This window comes from Protopterus annectens, chromosome 6.part0, assembly GCF_019279795.1.
Source record: "Protopterus annectens isolate FY-2018-M chromosome 6.part0, PAN1.0, whole genome shotgun sequence".
In the NCBI taxonomy this organism is placed as follows: Eukaryota; Metazoa; Chordata; order Ceratodontiformes; family Protopteridae; genus Protopterus; species Protopterus annectens.
The window spans coordinates 279,700,165-279,720,334 of record NC_056737.1 but is presented as its reverse complement, the minus strand read 5'-3'; the positions used below and the strand labels follow the sequence as shown (position 1 = coordinate 279,720,334).

Sequence of the window (20,170 nt, the reverse complement as noted above, 5' to 3'; positions counted from 1 at the left end):
TGGCACTATGGGTAAAAGCTTAGCTCAAGAGTTTTTGGCTGGCGGGAGCTTGTTATAACGGCTGATTTGGTTCCAAGGATGGAACCAAAGTCTATCAGTAAGGAATGAATGAAGATTAACAACATCAGCTCTATACATTTAACACAGAACTTATAATTCCTAGTTTAGAAGTAAGTTGCATGCAGAAAAGATTTGTCTCACTATTTTGGGAAATGTTGTACACAAGGCATGTTCATTTGTTAGTGATGGTTATCATTTCAGTAATAAAACAAATACTGATCTTTACAGCAGTCTAACAGATGATGTGAATTCCTTATTGCACTTTGGTCTACAGCTAGTGACTTTATTAGGGTTTGCCCAGAACAGTTTGAGGATTTACCTGTGAAAGAATAAAGTGCTAAAAAGAAACATGTCTAGACATAAATGGTGTACTGTTTGTGGATAAAAATGGTATAGCAGAGAAACAAAACATAGTATTCCCCTGAATAATATTCATATGGAATACATCAGGTACGCCATTTTTTCACAAGATCAGAAGTAACCACTTAGTTGGTGGTGGTGTGTCTCTGTATGCTGTGAGAGTCTTTAAAATATTGTAGTTAGTTAATTTTAGAAACAGAGATGGTTGGTTTGACAATTCACCCCGGTAAGAATAACTTAATCCTGTGTGAATTTTATTTTACACAATTCACTTTCTTTGATGGACCTCAGTTTCTCTAATTCTAAATGGTAATTCTGAATTTCATTTAAAAGTACTAAAAATTAATACAATCCAGAACAAACTGTTACTAGCCCAGTAAAAGGAAGAAACAGTAGTTGTGTAAAATCTTACCATAACTATAAATGTCCTTCACTTCTATTTTGCAGTATTCTTCACAAGGGGATCCTCTGCCATGGGTGACACAATGTCCAGCCAGTATACCAGAGCTTTTAAGTACTGCTAGTACATGAGATAATGCGTGAATGGTTTAGGAGTACGTTGGCCATAAAAGCAACATCTGCATGTACAATCCTCAGAACTGAATTCCCCAGGAGGAATGCCAGCCTAAGAAAACAAGAAGGTTATCAGACATCCAGAACAAAAGCAAGCAACAGGGGGAAGGAGGGAGGGACAGAATACTGTAACATAGAAAAGAAGGACATCTATGGTTATGGTAAGATTTTACACAACTATTCTATGTCCTTCTCTTCTAATTTTGCAGAATTCTTTACATGAGGGAAAGTACTAAAGCTTAAGATGAAACTTGTGAGGAGGACGGACAAGAGCTCTCTAGAAAACCATGAAGAATGGCTCTAGCTAAACCAGCTCCAGATCTGGAGATGCCATGCAATTTGTAATGCTTGGTGAAGGTATGTACAGAAGTCCAAGCAGTTGCTTCTAAAATGGAATTAGTATCTAGACCCTTAAAGAAAGCACCTGAAGAAGCCACAGTCCTAGTAGGATGAGCCTTTACACAAAAAGGGAGACTCTCCCTATGGAAAACAAAAATAAATAGCCTTCAAAATCCAAGAGGAAATAGTCTGCTTGAAAACAGGCAATCCCAGAGCCCTGTGATGAAAACAAATAAAAAGCTGATCAGATTTCCTGATATCCTTAGTTTTATCCAAATAAAATTTGAGTTGTCTATGTACATTCAAGGTATGTAAAATCCTCTCACTAGAGGATTGTGGAGAAGGAAAAAAGGAGGGCAAATGAATAAATTGTTTAAGAGACAATTAATTCACAACCTTGCACATAAAGGAAGTTTAGTATGCAAAGAGATCCTGTCCTTATGGAAAATAAGAAAAGGTGGGGAAGCCATTAAGGCTTGAAGCTCAAATATCCTTCTGGCAGTAGTCAAAGCTAGTAACAGAACAGTTTTCCAAATTTTGTGTTGCAAGGAAGCTGTAGCTGCAATCTCAAATGGAAGCACAGTCAACTTCTCTAAAACAAAGTTCAAATCCCAAGGGGAAGGAACAGGTTTCCTGGGAGATCTAATGTGAAGGACACGTTTGAGAAGAAGTTTAACCTCTAACCTAGAAGCCAAAGGGGGAGGCAAAGGCAGACAGGAAGAATGTCTGACAAATGCACCTTCACTGAGGAGAAAGCCAAACCATCATTGAGCAACTCATACAAGTATGAAAGAACCAACTGAACATCCACAGACAGTGGATCCAGGTTGTGAGAATGACACCAGATAGAAAAACTCTTCCATTTAGATAAGTATGATTTTCGAGTACTGGTTTTTCTGGCCTCCTGCAGTACCCTAAGCAAGTCCTCTGAAAGGAATCAGAAGCCTATCACCCACAGAGTCAGATACAGAGTTTACAGATTTGGATGGATAAAAGATCCTTTGTCCTGTGCGAGAAGATCCACCCTGTAAGGTAACTTGTGATGACTGCCATTGACTAAATGCAGAAAAAGAGGGAACCAATGCTTTCTTGTCTAAAGGGGAGTCACCAGTAAGAATTTTGGTTTGTCCTGCTGAATCTTGAACAGAACTTTCTGAATGACAGGAAAGGGGGAAATGTATAAAGAAACATCTCCCTCCCACCCACCTTCCAAACCAGAGGATCTGTGACTGGCACAAAGAAGTTGTCTGTTCAGAGGGGAGGCAAATCTACTTGAGGAGAATCCTACCAGTGAACAATATCCAGAAACACATTCTTGTGAAGCATCCATTCGTGGGATTGAGTCATGGACTTGCTCAGATTGTCTGCCACAGAATTCTGACCAGAGGAGATATAAACTGCCTGAAGAGTCACCTGGTACTGGACTGCCAGTGTCCAAGCCGTGACAGCTAACCTGCACAGAAGGTACGACTTTGTCCCTCCCTGTTTGTTTACATACCAAAGAACTGTGGTGTTGTTTGTAAATAGTTTTAGAGGTCCTGGACGGAAAAGAGGATGGAAAGCTTGAAGAGCTAAAATGAGACTCTTAGCTCTTTGATGTTGATATGGCCTTCCTTTTGAGAAGGAGACCAAAGGCTCTGTACCTTCATGGAAGCAACGGTCACTCCCCATTCTAGGTCAGAGGCATCTGTAAACAAATCCTGAGTGGGAAAAGGAGGACCCAAAGGAAGGCCTGGGTTCAGGGAAATCTGCAGAATCCACCAAGAGAGTTCCTTTTTGAGACAAGGAAGAAGAGGAACCACAAACTCCACTGATTTGTACGCTGCATCCAAATTGATTTCAGGTATCCCTGAAACTTCCTCATGTGACCTTTGGCAAAGGGTAGCATGGGAATGATGGATTCCATGAAATCCAGGAGCCTGAGAAACTCCCTGGCTGTAAGAGAAGGAAGAGGAAGAAGACTCTGGAAGTAGGAAATGAAACACTGAACTTTAAGAGGCGGCAGAGATGAAAGCATTATATCTGTCTTTAACCTGCACCTCAGGGAGTTGTGGTCCTGTGAGGGGGAAAGAAAGGACTTTTTTTGTGAACCCCAATCTCTGCAGAAGATAAATAGTGGACTGTAGACTTTGTTCCAGGGTCTCTGGACAAGGAGCTAAAAATAGAAGATCATCCAGGTAGGGGAAAACCTGGATGCCCTGAAGTCTGTAGCAAGCAATGACTGGAGCGAGGCATTTTATAAATACCTTTGGGGCAGTGGAAAGGCCAAAGGCGAAAGCTGAGAACCGAAAGTGCAAGGAGGTAATAGAGAAATGTAAAAATTTCCTGTAAGGGGAATGTACGGCAATGTGAAGATAAGCATTCTTGATGGCCACAGAGGCCATGCAAGCCTGAGGAAGAATAAGAGAAAACAAGGTTTGCAAGGACAGCATGTGGAAAGTAGGCATTTTCAGAAAAGTATTGAAGTGAGAAAGATCCAAAATGGGTCTCCATGGGCCATCTTTCCTGGGCATGAGAAACATCCTGGAGTAAAACCTCCTTCCCCTGAGGGACACAGGAACTTTTTAAATTGTCCCTTGATTTAGCAATTCCTGAAGCACTTGTGGGAATAGATGCAGTTGGTCTTGAGGTAGTTGTTGAATGCCCATGAAAGGAGGAAGAGTTTTCCAGAACATGAAGTACCCCTGTTTGATAATGGAAAGAACCCATGTGTCTTGAGTAATAGCTTCCAAAACTGTAAGAGACAGGGAAAGACATACAGAAAGAGGAAGACTAAGATGAGTGCAGTAGTCACAGACTGACTACCGGGCTTTTCTGAAAAGGGCTGCTTCTGGGCATGAAGTGCCTGACAGGCTTAGACTGAGGAGCTCTCCTACCTCTTTTTTTTTGCTTTTGGAAGTGGGAAGGCAAGTTTGTTTTCTAACAAAGGAAGTCTTTGAGCGATAATTCCTATGAAATTTGGGAACAGGTGAAACAAAGATATGTTTCTGCTGCATCATAGCTGCATTTAATAGAGTGGCGAGCCACCTGAGAAGAATCTCCTAAAAGAGACATCAGCTGAGTTTTAACATCAGAGTCTGGGAGGTGGGAAACTGCTTGAGAGGCTTGAGAAAGAAGAGGCAAAGCATAGCTGGTCGTATGGGTTTGGTAATTTATAACACAAAAAGCTAAGGTGGCCAAAGTATTAACTTTTTTTCCCCTATTCTTTCCAAAGTCTTGCTCTCCTTGCCAGAAGGGAGACGCTTGGTGGATGGCAACAGTCTGGAAGTTTTATCAGAAGCAATGGAAACCACTGCAGGATCTGCTGAAGGGCATCTATAAAGAAATGTACAGTCTTCTGGCACTTTATAAAACCAATCAAGCATTTAGAGCAGGGGCCTGAGGGTCTGGTGCCTTAAATGCTGAAGAAAAAGCATCCAAAAAGGTTGGTAAGACTGGAGGTACAGCAGAAGGGGAAGGAGAATCCATCTGTAAAAGATCATCATATCTTTTCTGCACATAAGAAACCTGAGAGCAGTCCCAGTTAAAGAATTCCCTCATTTTAGCTAAGGTTTCCCCAAATGTGATCTCTTCCACTGGTGAATTCACGCCACTGATTCTTCCTCATGGGAAGTATACTCAAGGGGTGGATGGAATATGAGTGGAATAGGCCAAAGATTCATCCTCAGAAGAACCCTCATCCTCAGATGATTCCAGCACCCTAACTTTCTTGAGTGGGGAAGAAATTAAGAAACAGGATCAGCTGAAGGAGTCTTAAGCGCTATGAGTACATTAACCAAGCCTTGAGAAAAAGTTTCCTAATCTGATTGTGGATCCTTTGGTACAGAAATGTGCTTGGTTTTATGTTTCCTTTTAAACCTGACATCAGCCTGATAGAAAGTGGAGATACCCGATGTAGGCCTGCACTCAATAATATTAGTTGGAATATCCTCCCTGACTAGTATCTGAAGGATATCCCTAGGGCCTTCTGAAATAATGAGCATTGGTTCCCCTTGACCGTCCAATGTGGATGTCTGCATGGCCTCTGAGGACAGATGGCATCTGATGCAGTACCCTTCGAAGAACCCAAGCCAACCTCCAGATGGACCTGCAGGTCTTCATCGACCTCGAGGGAGACGTCAGAGGTAGAAGGTACAGCTGAAGATTCAGGCCCTGGCTTCTTGGCATTCCTCTTCAACCCAGGCTCAACTGAAGTCCCAAATGCATCCTCCATAAAGTAACTAGCTAACTGCTTCAGTCGCTAGTTGTCTAAATAAATCTTAAGGGATGAAAGACGGCTACATAGGGTCTTAGGGAAGAAGGCCTGGCAAACAGAGGAAGATGTATGGTCATGAGTACGCCCCAAACAAAAAAGACAAATGTCATGGCTATCCTTGTGTGACATCTGTCTTCCACATTGGCACTTGCCTTTCCTGGATAACATGAAACCCTTCCAACAGAAAGCAGTAGAAAGAGAAAAAAGAAAAAACCCAGTGGGGCACTAATCTAAAAAATGGACCAGTAGCAAATGAAGAGGCCGAACAGATCCAACAGTCAAAGATGGTGTTCGGACTGCAGCAGAGCAGTTCTGCGGATTGTACATACAGATGTTGCTTTTATGGCAGACGTACTCCTATGTTATTCGTTCAACATCTCACTTACTAGTTGTACTTAAAAGCTCTTGTACACTGGACGAACATCGGGTTGCCCATGACGGATGATCCCCATGTAAAGAATACTTCAACATTAGAATAGAAGGACATACGTATTTGAACATACTGTTCATTCCAAAAAAGTTCTTCCAGTAGTTAGGGTTTGTAATGTGCTGTTTAATTCAAATCACAATTGGATTTGTTTTATGTAAGTCATATAAACAGGACCAATAGCAGTAAAAAAAATAACTATTACAAAAATTACTATGCATGCATTAATAACTATATTAGAAATGTGGGACTGAGTATGGAGTTCTACAGAAATTTCATCAGATCAGCATGGGAGAGGTTCTGTAATAAAAGGTATAAATTAATGGACTGGTATGCTCTTGGAAAACTAGAATGTGAAATAAATAAATCCCAAATTATATTATAAACAAATCAAAGACAGAAGATTTATTTAGAGCACTCAACTAAGACCAATACGTACAGCCCTGTGGAAAATTACAAAGTTTAAGATAGTCAAAAAATACAAAAAGTTATACAAAAGAATGTCTGACAAATATATATATATATATATATATATATATATATATATATATATATATATATATATATATATCTACTTCAAATGATCAAAGCTGCAGAACATCGAACCACATATCATCAAGGATGAGATGATCGATGTTCTACAACATCGAACATTAAAGTAGAACAAATTAAAAAAAGATAAAAAGTCTTCTTGTAAGTTTTTGCAGGGGGGCAAGCCTCCCTGCAACCTCACACCCCCTGCTACTTAAATGTACCAACTCCGAGATCACACTACTGAAGACAATGGTAAATTTCCTATTCCGTCCTGTACGGTACCATTCTCTTCAGTGCAGTGCAATCTCGGTGTTGGTATATTTAAGTAGCAGGGGGGCTTGCCCCTTGCAAAAACGTGAAATAAGAAGTTTTCACATTTTTTTTTTTTTTTTTTGAGTTCTATATTGCAGGACTTCAATCTTCTGGTCCTCGATGATCAGAGGTTCAATGTTTTGCAATTTCGATAGTCTGAAGGGGGCCCATATCAATATATATATATATATATATATATATATATATATATATATATATATATATATATACACATATACATATACATACACATACACACACACACACACACACACACACACACACACACACACACACACACACACACACACACACATATGCTGGGAAGAAATATTAAACAGAACCAGAAAGCTTGGTATCTGTAAATAACAGCAACAGAATATTTATTTATTATTTCATTTATTTGCATTTGTTTACCTGGAGGTCTACTGGGCCAGGGTGAGTCCAAAAGCTCCAAAAACAAACATGATAAAGCTACAGAATCAAAATACAGAAATTTCTGGTAACAACTATGTGGTGGTAAATTAAGGTGTTTACCCTGAATCTCCCTAGGCAAGTGGCTTATTCTAATGAATCTGCTTTTATCCTCCTTTATTTTACTATTGCAACTGGTACCCAAGCAGTTCCAGCCCTACAGCCTCATTTGGGCTACTTTGAAACAGCTTACACTCTTAAGGTTGTGTTACAAATTGTACACATTTAAATAGTTAAAATTCTCCATTGTTACATATGATAAAGTCATCATCTAAAAGCACTTATCTAATACAAATAAAACCAGATTATTTGAAAAGAATGGGAAGCCTCAAACTTACCTTTTTTATTTCTTTGTTTCTGTAAGCAATGGTAGATTATTTGCTTAGCTCTTCAGCATTTACTTGGTTTTGGCCTACTGAGACCTGTATTAATAGGCAGTGCACCTAAGTATCAAAAATGGGATTATTTCCCAATGTTAAAATCCTAATCTGTCCGAGATCGAGGTTAGGACCAACAAAGAGATGCACCCTTGTGTTGATATTTTATGGTTATTCCTGCTTACCAGCACCATTGGGTGCGGTAAGCTGGTAGGTGTACACAGGAGTTACCTGATGTGGAACCTAACTGTGGGATTTTACAATGGGAGTTCTGATTATGATGTAAAAAATGCTTCTGTGGCAAGGACTACTGGCCCTTGTATGACATCACAACCTTGCTACTCTGAACAATCTTTATTTCACTGAACTGTACAACAGCAAGTCAAGTTAAATCAGAATTTTTCAACACAGGCTAGGCCACTTATAAATGACATTACACATTAGGACAGAAAATACTCTAGCTTTTGAAAAGGAATTAGATAACAGTCGATTTAAATTCAGATTACAGAGGACAAGACACAAGCTTTGCATTGATTCTTCCATAATCCTTAGGCTTATTTCATAACCTGCACTGAAACATCAAACACTGACGCTGCCTTACCTCAAGATCACGAAAATCTTCTAACAGGCTCAATTTCTCAGGAACAGATTCTAAGTGATCCAAGGCCACTCTGGTACTCTAGAATAAAAATAGATAGGTATATATATATATATATATATATATATATATATATATATAAAAAAAAAAATATATATATATATATATATATATATATATATATATATATATATATTACTGCTGTAACTAAAACTGCTGTAATTAAAACACAACAAATGCTTCACTATTATTATTCTTATTACAAATCTGTATTTTAAAGAATGTTGCTACAATGTTAACATACATTAATTTACATTTCAAAAATGTGCAAAACTTGATAAAAATTCAACGTAAAATAAGTTTTTACGACATTACATAAAAATAAACAATATAGCTATAAATGGATACATTAATAATGAAATAGTCATGAAAAGACAGCACATGTACATAAATACTGTATGCATATATTGAAATTAACTGCACATGATTTATAAATAAAAAAATAAAATGTAATACAGTTTCCTAACGTAAGATCCACTGGGCTTGATTTTTAACGCACAACAGCAAAACAATTTTTTGTCATTAAAAAGCTACTACCAGATATTCTCCTGCTTGATATTTTAGAGACTAGGGGAGTCTTTATGTAGTGGCCACCACATTAAGAAAACATGTATAAGCACCTCTCTCAACACAAATACACACACACACACACACACACACACACACACAATGAACGCATGCACAGTAACAACAAGTTCTGAAACATTAACCATTCACATTTACTTTCACAGCTGTATGATGTTACCCGACTGCTGAACTGTAGGAGTATACCAATACTGATAAATTATTATTTTTGCAGTAATCTTAAAAAAATTTCATATGGAAGAAGAAAGCAAAAGAAAAATCCTAACTTTAATAACCTGTTGCATTACTGATATAATTGGGGAATAAGCTACTGTACAATAAATGTTACATGTTAATTAGAATGACATTTATTTGTCTATGGCATAACAATGAAATTAATAGCTGAAAATGGAAACACAATCTAATTTCTGCATATAACAAGTATAATATCCAAGTGATGACATTGTTATCGGAAAGGAATATGATTTCACTCAGTTTTACCCAAAATTCCCAGCTGGTCTGAAAATGTCTGAAGGATTCATGAATTATTCAAAAAAAAAAAAAAAGACAAACAAACAGACACATCAGGCAACAAGTCAGATGCTTTGCTACAGAACTTAATGTTTATTAGTATAACTTGCACTTAACAAAGGAAGTTTTCTCATGACACTCAAAATGCATTAAAAGTATTTTTTAAATGTTTAAACATGTCCTGGTGCAAGCATTTGTTCTTTTTAATTATGAAGACATTTGAAGCTATATTCTCAGGTACTCCATCATGCATGAAGATAACAGAGAGGCAATCACTGCCCCTCCCATGATCACACGTCAGCATTTCTGTCCTTTTCCATTTATATAGTCCTCCTCCTAAACATGACCATGAAAGGACACCAGCAAGAAACACATTATTCACAAGTTGTCCATGTCCTACCAATATGCCACACATTCACAGCAGGTGCAACCAGCATTATACACATTACCCCAATCAGCATATGTATATAACAGCTCCGGTAGGTCTTACCAGCATGTCTGACAGGCTGACAGCAGAATCATTATATCCTACCAGCACGTGAAACATACAATAAAGAAAGTGAAGACCATGATGTCTAAAACTCTTAAGTACTGAATCCTTCTACTTGTATGAACCCAGAAAGGAGTGCGAATATGGATCCTGCAGGAGTATGGGCACAGGAATGAGTACTAACATGAATCATGCGGGGGGGGGGGGGATGCAAAAGTTCGATTTGTCTTTAGCATTTTAGTCTTTCAATATTATGGTTTATGGATTATGAGTTTCAAGATTGTGGGTTTCGAGATTCTGACAGTAAACCATTTATAACAAGTATAATATGCAACAAAATAATGCCAGACATTACACAAATCTAGTACACCATAGCAGCATTCCGCACATGCGTACAATAGCTGCACTGTATCTTAACACTTCATTAGTGGATCTGCACCCCTTCTGCCATCCTACATTGTGATATATGGCATTATATCTAAAGCAACCTTTATTCAAAAGACAGCTGCCTGGCAAAGATTCTGCCCTTCTGTCTCAGACTATCCCACAGGTAATGGGGTACTCTCGAGTCCACTTCAATGAAATTCCATAGAGCTGACAGCAGACAGAAAAACTAGGTTTATTTTCATCTGTTTAATATACATTTTACTAACTTCCCCATATGCTCCTTCTTTCACACTGTGGAAAAACCTCTGTGGAACCAAGTAAGATGACTAGCTTAAATAGCCACCTTTAGCTTAATACATTTTCTCTGTCAAATGCCAGGGGACTGGACTAAATGTTAACCAGATGCAGGTCTTCATCTATAACTACAGAATGTATTCACTCAACATGTATGTACTGCAGTAGTTACAGTTTCATTTCACTAATTGCCAGTGTAGGAGACACTGGCAGATTCACTAAATGGACTGTTTATAATGTTTGAACACATAAATTAAGCAGCCCTATGCTTTAAAGAACATCTGAAAAGAAACACAAAGGAATCTGGAGAAATAAGGACTCATTTAAGAAGAAATTTGTATATACTGAAGTGCTTTGGGCCCACAGTAAAGACACCATCACTCCTTAACTCTGAATGCCTCATTTGCAAGCAATACACCCAAAAACCTTACCATTATAGGGAGTGCATTGCAAACCTCTCAAATGTACCGCCTTATGGGAACTACTCCTTATTTTGAGTCTTAAAAACTCCACGTTCCTCAAAGTTTCACATTAAGATCTGTCACAGATTTTGTGTTAAGAATGTTTTAACGGTGTGGTTTGTTTTCATTTATATAAATGTATGATTCCCTATGTAGTAAGTGATGGTTTAATAAAGATATTTCCTGTTTAAAAAAAGGCAAGAATTGAATAGTTTATGTAATATTGCTTAGGTTACATGATATATAGCAATATGTGTGAAGTATAATGCTTGCGATGTTAACATAATCTGATTACTTTTATGTGAATGTAAATTTCCCTATGTCACAAGTGATAATTCAAAAAAGTTATTTGAAAAAAAATATTCTAAATGATATCCATGGCAAACAATACTGAATCATATTACTTCATGTAACACACATTTTAACCATCCTTGCAGTTTCTTAGCTGAAGCTGTTGGCAAGCTTTCCAAATTCTGCCCATCTGTTCCACATTCTGATAGGTAGTGTTCCACATTCTGGATTTGGAAGGCTAAAATGTGGTGAAGGTTGTCTTCTTCAAAGCAGTCTATTTCAGGAGGTCATTTCCTCTCTTTGGATGAAGACATCAACAGAAAGATACTTTAAAAATAATAAAAATTTGCTTTCTCCTCTACGGTTTCCCTTTGCTGTTGTTTCTGTTTTTCTCAAGCTGTTCACTGAGTAGACCAGGATACCACAGGACTGGAAAAAACAACATCCCAACACTAGGATTACGACAGCATATAGGACACAAGCTGACTCACTTTTGAAGAATCAGTGTCTCAAAGGTGCATACCTAACTCCCCCCCCCTTCCCTCCTCATCATTCAACAACCTTACCTGCTGAAACTGACTTTTAAGTAGCTTTGACTACCTACTATAACTTTCTACTCAAACATGTTTATGTCTATTTATTTAACAAAATATCTAGAGGTTAATATGCTATTCTGACATGCGTTTTAATGATGCTATGTAGCTACAACCTTGATAATGACTGCATAGCTTTATAAAAACCCCGGTTCCTCAATATTAGAAATTGTAACTACAAACTAACTTTTTAAATATTGTACTTTTATTGCATATGTGTTAACTATGGAGCTTTTCTCCCCGCGCTTTCCCTGAAAAAGGGCAACAACTCAGTTGAACGAACCCGGCCAACAAATGCCAAATAATAATAATAATGAAGATGATGATGATGGGTCTTCTTCAAGGCAGTCTCAGTCAGCAGGTGATGCCACTGGAATGACGCTTCCACAATGGGATCCTAGAATGATGTCAATGCCATGACAAAGATTCTTAACAGAATTAGTCATCATAAAGCAGGCCTGTTAAACCTATTTCTAGCTCTAAAGGCGCTGCCTTTACTCTGCCAAATCTGCAACTTTATTCCAAGAAGTAGCAGTATTAGTATCCTGTCCCAGATGGCCTCTAAAGAAGCTGTAGTCCCTCTGCAAGACAACCCCTGACAGAACTGTGAAAAGATCTGCAGTCCCTCTGCAAGACAACCCCTGACAGAACTGTGAAGAGATCTGTTGATCATTAGGTGGCAATGTCTACTGCAGCTTCCTGTCTAGGAACTCCTCTTTTTTTAAACACTACTTTTTCTTTCATATTCAGAACAAACGAGATGAAAAGTTACTGAAGGTGGAAGGATATACCCATCAGTTCCACATATGTTAAACTGTCCTAGCCTGCTATGGTAAGCATTCTTTGGATCAGACTCTTCCTGGAAATAAACACAAACATGGAGAGTCTGCATCAGACATAACTCAGAAGCTAACTTGAGCACTTCAGCAGAAATGATAAATTTGCCCTAACAATTTGTGGCAGACAGTATGCGGTCCCTCAGATTACAGGACAAGAAAGTCTGACATAATTTTGCTGAAAAAGACAGTCATTAGAAATCATGTCTATCATGAAACATAAATCACAGGAATATAAATGTTCAAAAGGTGGACTCCAAAGATACTCGAGGACTACATCAAGGCTTTATTATCTAATAGACAACTAAATAAATTAAGTAATGGTTGCCTTATAAATCAGATGAGCATTTTATTTACATTTTAAGACATAAAGTAAGTAGCACAACTCTGAGTTTGAAAGCGTGTCATCTTTATTATTTGTAATATTTACTTTATTGAGCTTAGCTGGTTGAATTGTAGGTGACTAAAATTCAGTCTGGCCATGAACATGCATGTGACAATCTGATCATTCATATACAGCTGTCCCTATCAGTTATTTTTATTTTTTTTGGGGGGGGGGGTCAGGTTGGAATTTATGTCACAGAGAAAAGCATTGGGGGGAGTGCTCCCTGTGAAAATGCAGATAGTCAAGGACCATGTGATGGCTGCAGCCAAAGCTTGCTAGAATTTCTATAACATCTACATATTAATGATCCTATCCCACTGAGTGAACTGTCAAAAGTTAGAAATCCAGTGATCACTTCACAGCTTCGCTATTGTAATGATCCTTACATCTTGGACCTCAGGGCAGTTACCTATTTTCATCTATAATGCATTCAGATCAAACAAATGGCGTTGTGAATGATCCTCTCGAGTAAAGCACCTTGAAAATAAAAAGCAGATCAAGCAACAAAGAAATCTCAAGGATGCAACATGTAGCTTGCCATGTATCTTGCCAATGGAATATCCAACTGGTATAAAAACCAAACGATTTGTAAAAACAGCAGTTTCTTTATTGATGTGAACAATGGTAAGCGCTTTCACGTCTAAGAGACGCTTCTTCAGACCTCTTGGTCTGAAGAAGCGTCTCTTAGACGTGAAAGCGCTTACCATTGTTCACATCAATAAAGAAACTGCTGTTTTTACAAATCGTTTGGTTTTTATACCAGTTGGATATTCCATTGGCAAGATACATGGCAAGCTACATGTTGCATCCTTGAGATTTCTTTGTTGCCTTATAATGCATTCAGAACTTTATGCTCAAGGTTTTGGCTGGCAATCCTTGTCTGATTATATCAGTCTTGCTCTGTAGGACTAGTACTGGTTGTCAACTTAGTGAGGTCCTCATATAAAATCTTACAAGTTACACAGTGACCACAAAACATCAGTCTCGCTCAGGTAAAACAGCTGCTGGTGCCATTATGTCCCGCAGGTCTGCACTGCTTAGCCAGGAAAAGATTGCTGGTGGATCCTAGGATGCATTTACACAGATCAGGTAAATATGATTTTACCTACTAGGAAAAATTCAGTAGTTTCTCTGGATTCAGCACTGTGACACTGGGGCCTCTTTTACACCTGTTTACTAGGGCTTAGGGAAATATTTAATACCAATTTCCTGTTTTACTATATATGCGTTATTAAGAGTTAATGTTTATATGGGTGTGGTGTGTGTGTGTGTGTTTATGTATTTATATATATATATATATATATATATATATATATATATATATATATATATATATATATATATTTCTGCAGCATATAAAACTTCAAGCACATGAATAAAGATAAAACATAAAAGACAGGATCAAAGCCCTCTAGTTCCAGTACAAGCAAGATAAACCATCTAAACAGTTTCCCCTCCATGTCTGTACATTAATAAAAATATTTATGCACAAAACCCCTACGCACAAGTAAAAAGTACAGCTACGGAAATTTCTTTCACCTGTACGAACGCAGACTTATTTACAGGCTATTCTGAAAAGCTTTCCAGCAATGATATGCAGTGGAATGTGCACTGTAAGAATACAGACACGTGGAAGAGGTGCCTTCATGACTGCTGACTCATTCACAAAGATTATACTGATTCCTGCATCAGATTTAAGATAACGATCACTTCCCTCTTTTGACAGAAGTGTGATTCATTTTTTTTTCACATTACTGTCAATAAGCTGCATGCTGCAATAGTAGAAACCTCATTAAATATGAAGACACATGTTAACAACTCCTTGCTTTTGACATCCGTATGTCAATGATATACAGCTCTTCAGATTTTAATTAATAGGTTTGATCCTCCAGACTGACATGAGATTAGGGAAAAAAAAATCAGTCATAAGTTCATGCACATGGTTATGTCAGCAGCAGTTTGCATAGATGTTTGGCTGACGCCTGAAGTGCAGCTTCTGTCAAGCAAGGGCAAGTTAAATTAATCTGAGAGAGCATGCTCCATTATAATCGATGGTGCCAAGAAGTACTTACATCAGAGACATTTTACAAAAAAAGTTGGTCCACTCTGATGAAAATGCCTACATTTTGTCAGAACGCATTGGTTTGAGAAAAAAAGAGCAAAGGAAGAAATCACATTAAATTGCACAGAAACAATAGGATCAGAACTTCTGCCGGGTTGATGTGCCAAAAGTATACAATAGATGCTTGTAAAACTACTGAATTGTCCACCCCATATACAGAACAGATATTCTGCTATCCAATATCGGATCACTTGTAGCAAATGTGCAACAGATAAAGAGATTTGCTAATCTAAATAATTTAATTTTAGGCAACTGTAGGGCATCATACTTCTCAACTGTCCAGATTTTTGCAGAATATCCAGATTTGTGCTTCATATTTTTGGCCTGTTCCACATAAAATTTGCGTTTCTTTCTGGCAAAAAAAATAGGATTGAAGACACTAAATAATGACATACATTTGATTTTCAGACTTTGTATTCTTCAGAAAATGCCTGATAACACAAATCCTGCTATTCTACCAACTTTCCAAGTTTATAAAAGCAATAATTAAAATCTGCTCCCATTTCTGGGCCTTTGTCCCCCCCATTATTTTATGCTTTTTCCAGATTTCTTGCGCTAAATTGTTAACAGGTATATTTGCCATGCAAATAAAGATGACTTTTGAGCAGATCCACTTTAAATAAATAACCAAGACAACCACACCTGATAGAAGAACTGGAATAAATGTATCATCACCTGACATTGTTAAGACCTTGAAGACATACGTAAAGACATCAACAACCTCATGTAGCATTCTGTTTCATCTGGTGAAGACAAGGTTGGCTAGCACTGTCAAATGTTTTGGGAAATCCTGCAATCCAAAACTGAACTCTTTTGGTAAAAAATGTGACATAAAAAATGAAAAATACCATCTTAAGTAACACTAACATTTTTATTTCCTAATGCTTTCAAAAATGGACTCTCTGAATCAGAGGATGTGCATGTTTTCTCATAGGAAATACAAGGCTATTAAACCAGAGGTCACTGGTGCCTTAATAATAACCACTCTCAGGGTCTGCCAGTCTTTTCAAGGAGGGCATAGCCTTTAAGTTCCATAGTGTATTTCAGGGTATCAATCAATAGTTTAAGCCAGTAATACCAAAACTGTGGTCCGCAGACCCCTGGGTGTCCTATGATAATTTCTAGGGGTCCATGTCTCATTGCATCCACATGGATTTCACATCCTCACAACCACTGACCTTGCCGCAGTTAAAAAAAAAAAAAAACTAATATTCCACTATGGCTATGCAGCTCACCCTCAGTGTAAAAAAAAAAAAAAAAAAAAAGATAAGAAAAGAAAGACACTTCTGTGTTTGCGGCTGAGCAGCTTAATTTCTGAGTTAGAAAAATGGAAGAACTAATAACTTCCCCATTAGCTGCTGAGGCTGAGCAGCTAGTTGCTTGCCCTGTCTTTTCATGTTTTTTGCCTGGCAGTTGGAACTTAGAGGGAAATTTAAATGAACTGTTCTGTTCCCTGTACATTTTATTTGGGTAAGACAAGAGACACTTACAGACTCTAAATTAAAGTGGTGGATTTAGGCTGGTCGCCTCTCCTTAGCATAGAAAACCCGGTACTGCAGAGCTGATCCTGAATATCTTGTTCCAGCAATTTAGGAATGAGTACAGAAGACAGTGTTCAAAGAGTCTAAAGGTATTTTTTTTATCTTAAGCAAGGCTTAAATAAATCCTGCCAAAGTGGTACAACTGTCCAGAGTTTCACCTCCTATTTTTGATCTGTTGCGCATATAATTGTGTTTTTCTGGCAAATCCCCAGGAAATCACTGGGGATTGAAGTCAGATAATAATGGCACACATTTGAGCTTTAGACTTCATATCCTAAGTTCAGAAAATTCATACTAATAAAAAACTTGTTGTTCTATCAGCTTTCTAAGTTTGTAAGAGCAATATTTAAAAGGTGTCCCTATTTTTGGGCCTTTGTCCCCTTATTTTTTATGGCTTTGTCCAGATTTATTGCTCTAGTCCAAGTCTAAGCGGTTGAAAGGTGTGGGGGGTGTAAGAGGGATGTGGGGGTTGTACGTGTGTATCATACCTCTCAACTGTACAGATTTTCACAGAATGTCCAGATTTTTGTCTTATATTTTTGGTCTGTTCCTCATAAAAATTGTCTTTTTATGAGAAATAACTGGGATGATTAAAGTTACTAAAACTATATAATGACATGGATTTGAGTTTCAGAATTCATATCCTTCAGAAAATGGATTCTAACACACATCCTGTTATTCTAGCAACTTTCTAAGTTTATAAGAGCAATATTAAAAATGTATCTCTAGATTTGGGCCTTTGTCGTCCCCCCCCCCCCCCAACTATGATAGGCTTTGTCCAGATTTCTTGCCATAAGAGGTTTTGAGGTATGGTGATACTTGTTAACTTTCCGGGTTTTTGCATAATGTCCAGACTTTTGTCCCATATTTTTGTCTGTTCCTCAAAAAAAAATAAATAACTGAAGTTGCTAAATGACAGACACTTGACTTTTAGATTTCATATCCTTAGACAAATGCATACTAACACAAATCCTGTTATTCTAGCAATTTTCTAAGTTCATGAGAGCAATAATTATAATCTGTCCCTACTTGTTTTAGACTTTGTTCAGATTTCTTGCAATAAGAGGTTGAGGTGTGTGGGTGTGAGAGAGTGAAATGTTCTAGTTAGGGTTAGCAGGTGGTTAGTAATTTGCATAGGCTCAAACCCTGTACTTTACCTATAGGAAACAAGAGCCTGAATCCCACCCAACTACCAAGCTGCATTTTCAATTAACTGAGTTTCAGGTACATTTTTCAAGGAATTTAGTTTCAAATGCATTTTCAAGGAATTGTGAGTTTCAAGGAAGAAAAGTTTACTGCAGCTCATGCTAAGTCTCTTTACAATGTACAACTGTTTTGTTTAGTAAATGGTATCACTATTGTGGTAATGAATTTTAAAGCAGTGTTAGTAGCACAGCAGGTGGCATACTTGTGTTCTGATGCAAAATGGCTGTGGGTTATACTACCACAGCATGTAGATGGATTGCTAATACTGCATTGTATTTTAAGGGGGGGTGAGGTGCTGTAGTCCTAAGCATGTCCCCCTTTGGATGAGATGCCTAGTAACTATGAACCCATTTAAGTTTGCCATCCATTCCCTGACCTATTGCATTACCATCTTACCATTTTTTTAATGTAACATAGGCAATTTATTCTTTAAGGGCAGCAGGCACTGAATTTGTAAATGAAACACTGAAATATAAAGTTGCTTGTTAGCAGCAACTTTCTCATTAGTTACAGATCTGTCTAATGTGAAATTATTCAGATGACTTTTACTTCTGCAAAGATTGTGCATATTGACTGACATTGGTGGACTGTAATGACTGAAGTTTGAGTGGTCTTTTATGGTTTAAATGTTCTGAATTGGGCAATTTTGTTATTATTGGTTCATATATTTAAAATGTGCTCTAACAAGTACCGCTGTATTATACTAAGGATATAATTTAATGCAATCAGGGAGGTGAAGCAAAGAAATTTTGCATGGTCCTAAAAATGTGTCCAAGGGGCCTATGATTTGAAAACAGCCGAAAGGTTGGTGGTTGGTTAGTTAGGTTTTTAATTCATAACTAAGCTTAAACACGTGATTTTAGGATTAAGTTCAGAAGAGATATGCTAGCAATTTGATGTTTCTTACTTTTATTGTCCTGTTGAAATTTACTTTCAAAATAGCCAGAACTGTTGGTATAGCTTTCACTATGGCCCAGGTGATCAGAGTTGTGTTTTTAACATAACTTAGTAATAGTCACAGAAATATTTAAGACAACCTATGACACTTAACATCTGGAAGTGCCTTAATGCACTATTCATTCGAGAAAATAACTCAAGTGCATATTTAGCTCATCTGACAGTTTTAGAAGCTGGAATCTATAATTTGTAATCCTCTAAAAATAAAACTAATTTTTAAAATTCAAATGTTGCTTTACTTATATTATTAATTGTCTAAAAACACAACCCAAAATATAGGAGTCTGCTAAAATATTTCCTTTATAAAAGGGGTCCTCCAGCTTGCAAAGTTTCAGCACCACTGGTCTAAGCTATGTTTGAAAGCAGAAAGGGAATCACACTGCTGAATATGTAATGGGAGTCTATTCCAGAGCAAGGGAAGGCCACTGGGTGATGAACCTCTCTCTTCAGTTTAATTTATTCACTGATGCAGATTCAAATCTCATGTTCTAGTGATGGCTGTACTTTTTGACATGTCAAGAGAAAGAAAGTCTAGGATAATGGGATCCGTGAGGGCATAAAAAAGTAAGGACACAAGAGTTGGCCTATATGACAATGACCTTTCTTGATAGCCAAGATTTTTGAGACCCGAGATTTTGAATTTCTTTTTTGTTAGGAACCTCTGCGTTGTTTTTTTTTTCTGAGTTATTTGATACGTCTAGTGAGATGCATGACAAAGGGTACATTATATTAAAAATTGGCCTAATTAGGACAGAGTACAGGGGAACAATAACTTCCTTCATTTTGGAAGAGATGCTCTTGGTGATGAATTGTGATTCATAGGACTTACTGACCATGGTTGCTGCATGGTGATCAAAGGAGAGGGAGCCATCTACACAGATTGATGAGAAAGTGGGGTGTCACTGATGCACTAGGCGATATCAATTTGTTGTTTTTCCAAAGAAGAAGAAGATACTGCATTTCATGACATTCACTTTAAACCTTTTCTCAGTTCACCATGTCTTGAAGGGAATGTGTTTATTTGACAACTACATCCAGCCTGCTATATTCACATTTCATTACACTGTCCTTAAGAAGTTTTCTTATGCCATTTCGGGAACAAGGATTCTATCTCTGAGCTGAGTGTATCTTTTAATGTTTATT

At 37.6% G+C, this 20,170-nt stretch overlaps 1 protein-coding gene across 1 annotated transcript in view; it reads right to left on the bottom strand.

Annotated features, from left to right (window-relative positions):
* CEP128 (centrosomal protein 128) overlaps positions 1-20,170 on the bottom strand; it is a 2,208,485-nt gene that overhangs the window by 407,055 nt on the left and 1,781,260 nt on the right. The window contains exon 22 of the mRNA XM_044074035.1: positions 8,313-8,390. Coding sequence (XP_043929970.1) covers positions 8,313-8,390 — 78 coding nt within the window. The remainder of the gene's footprint in view (positions 1-8,312; positions 8,391-20,170) is intronic.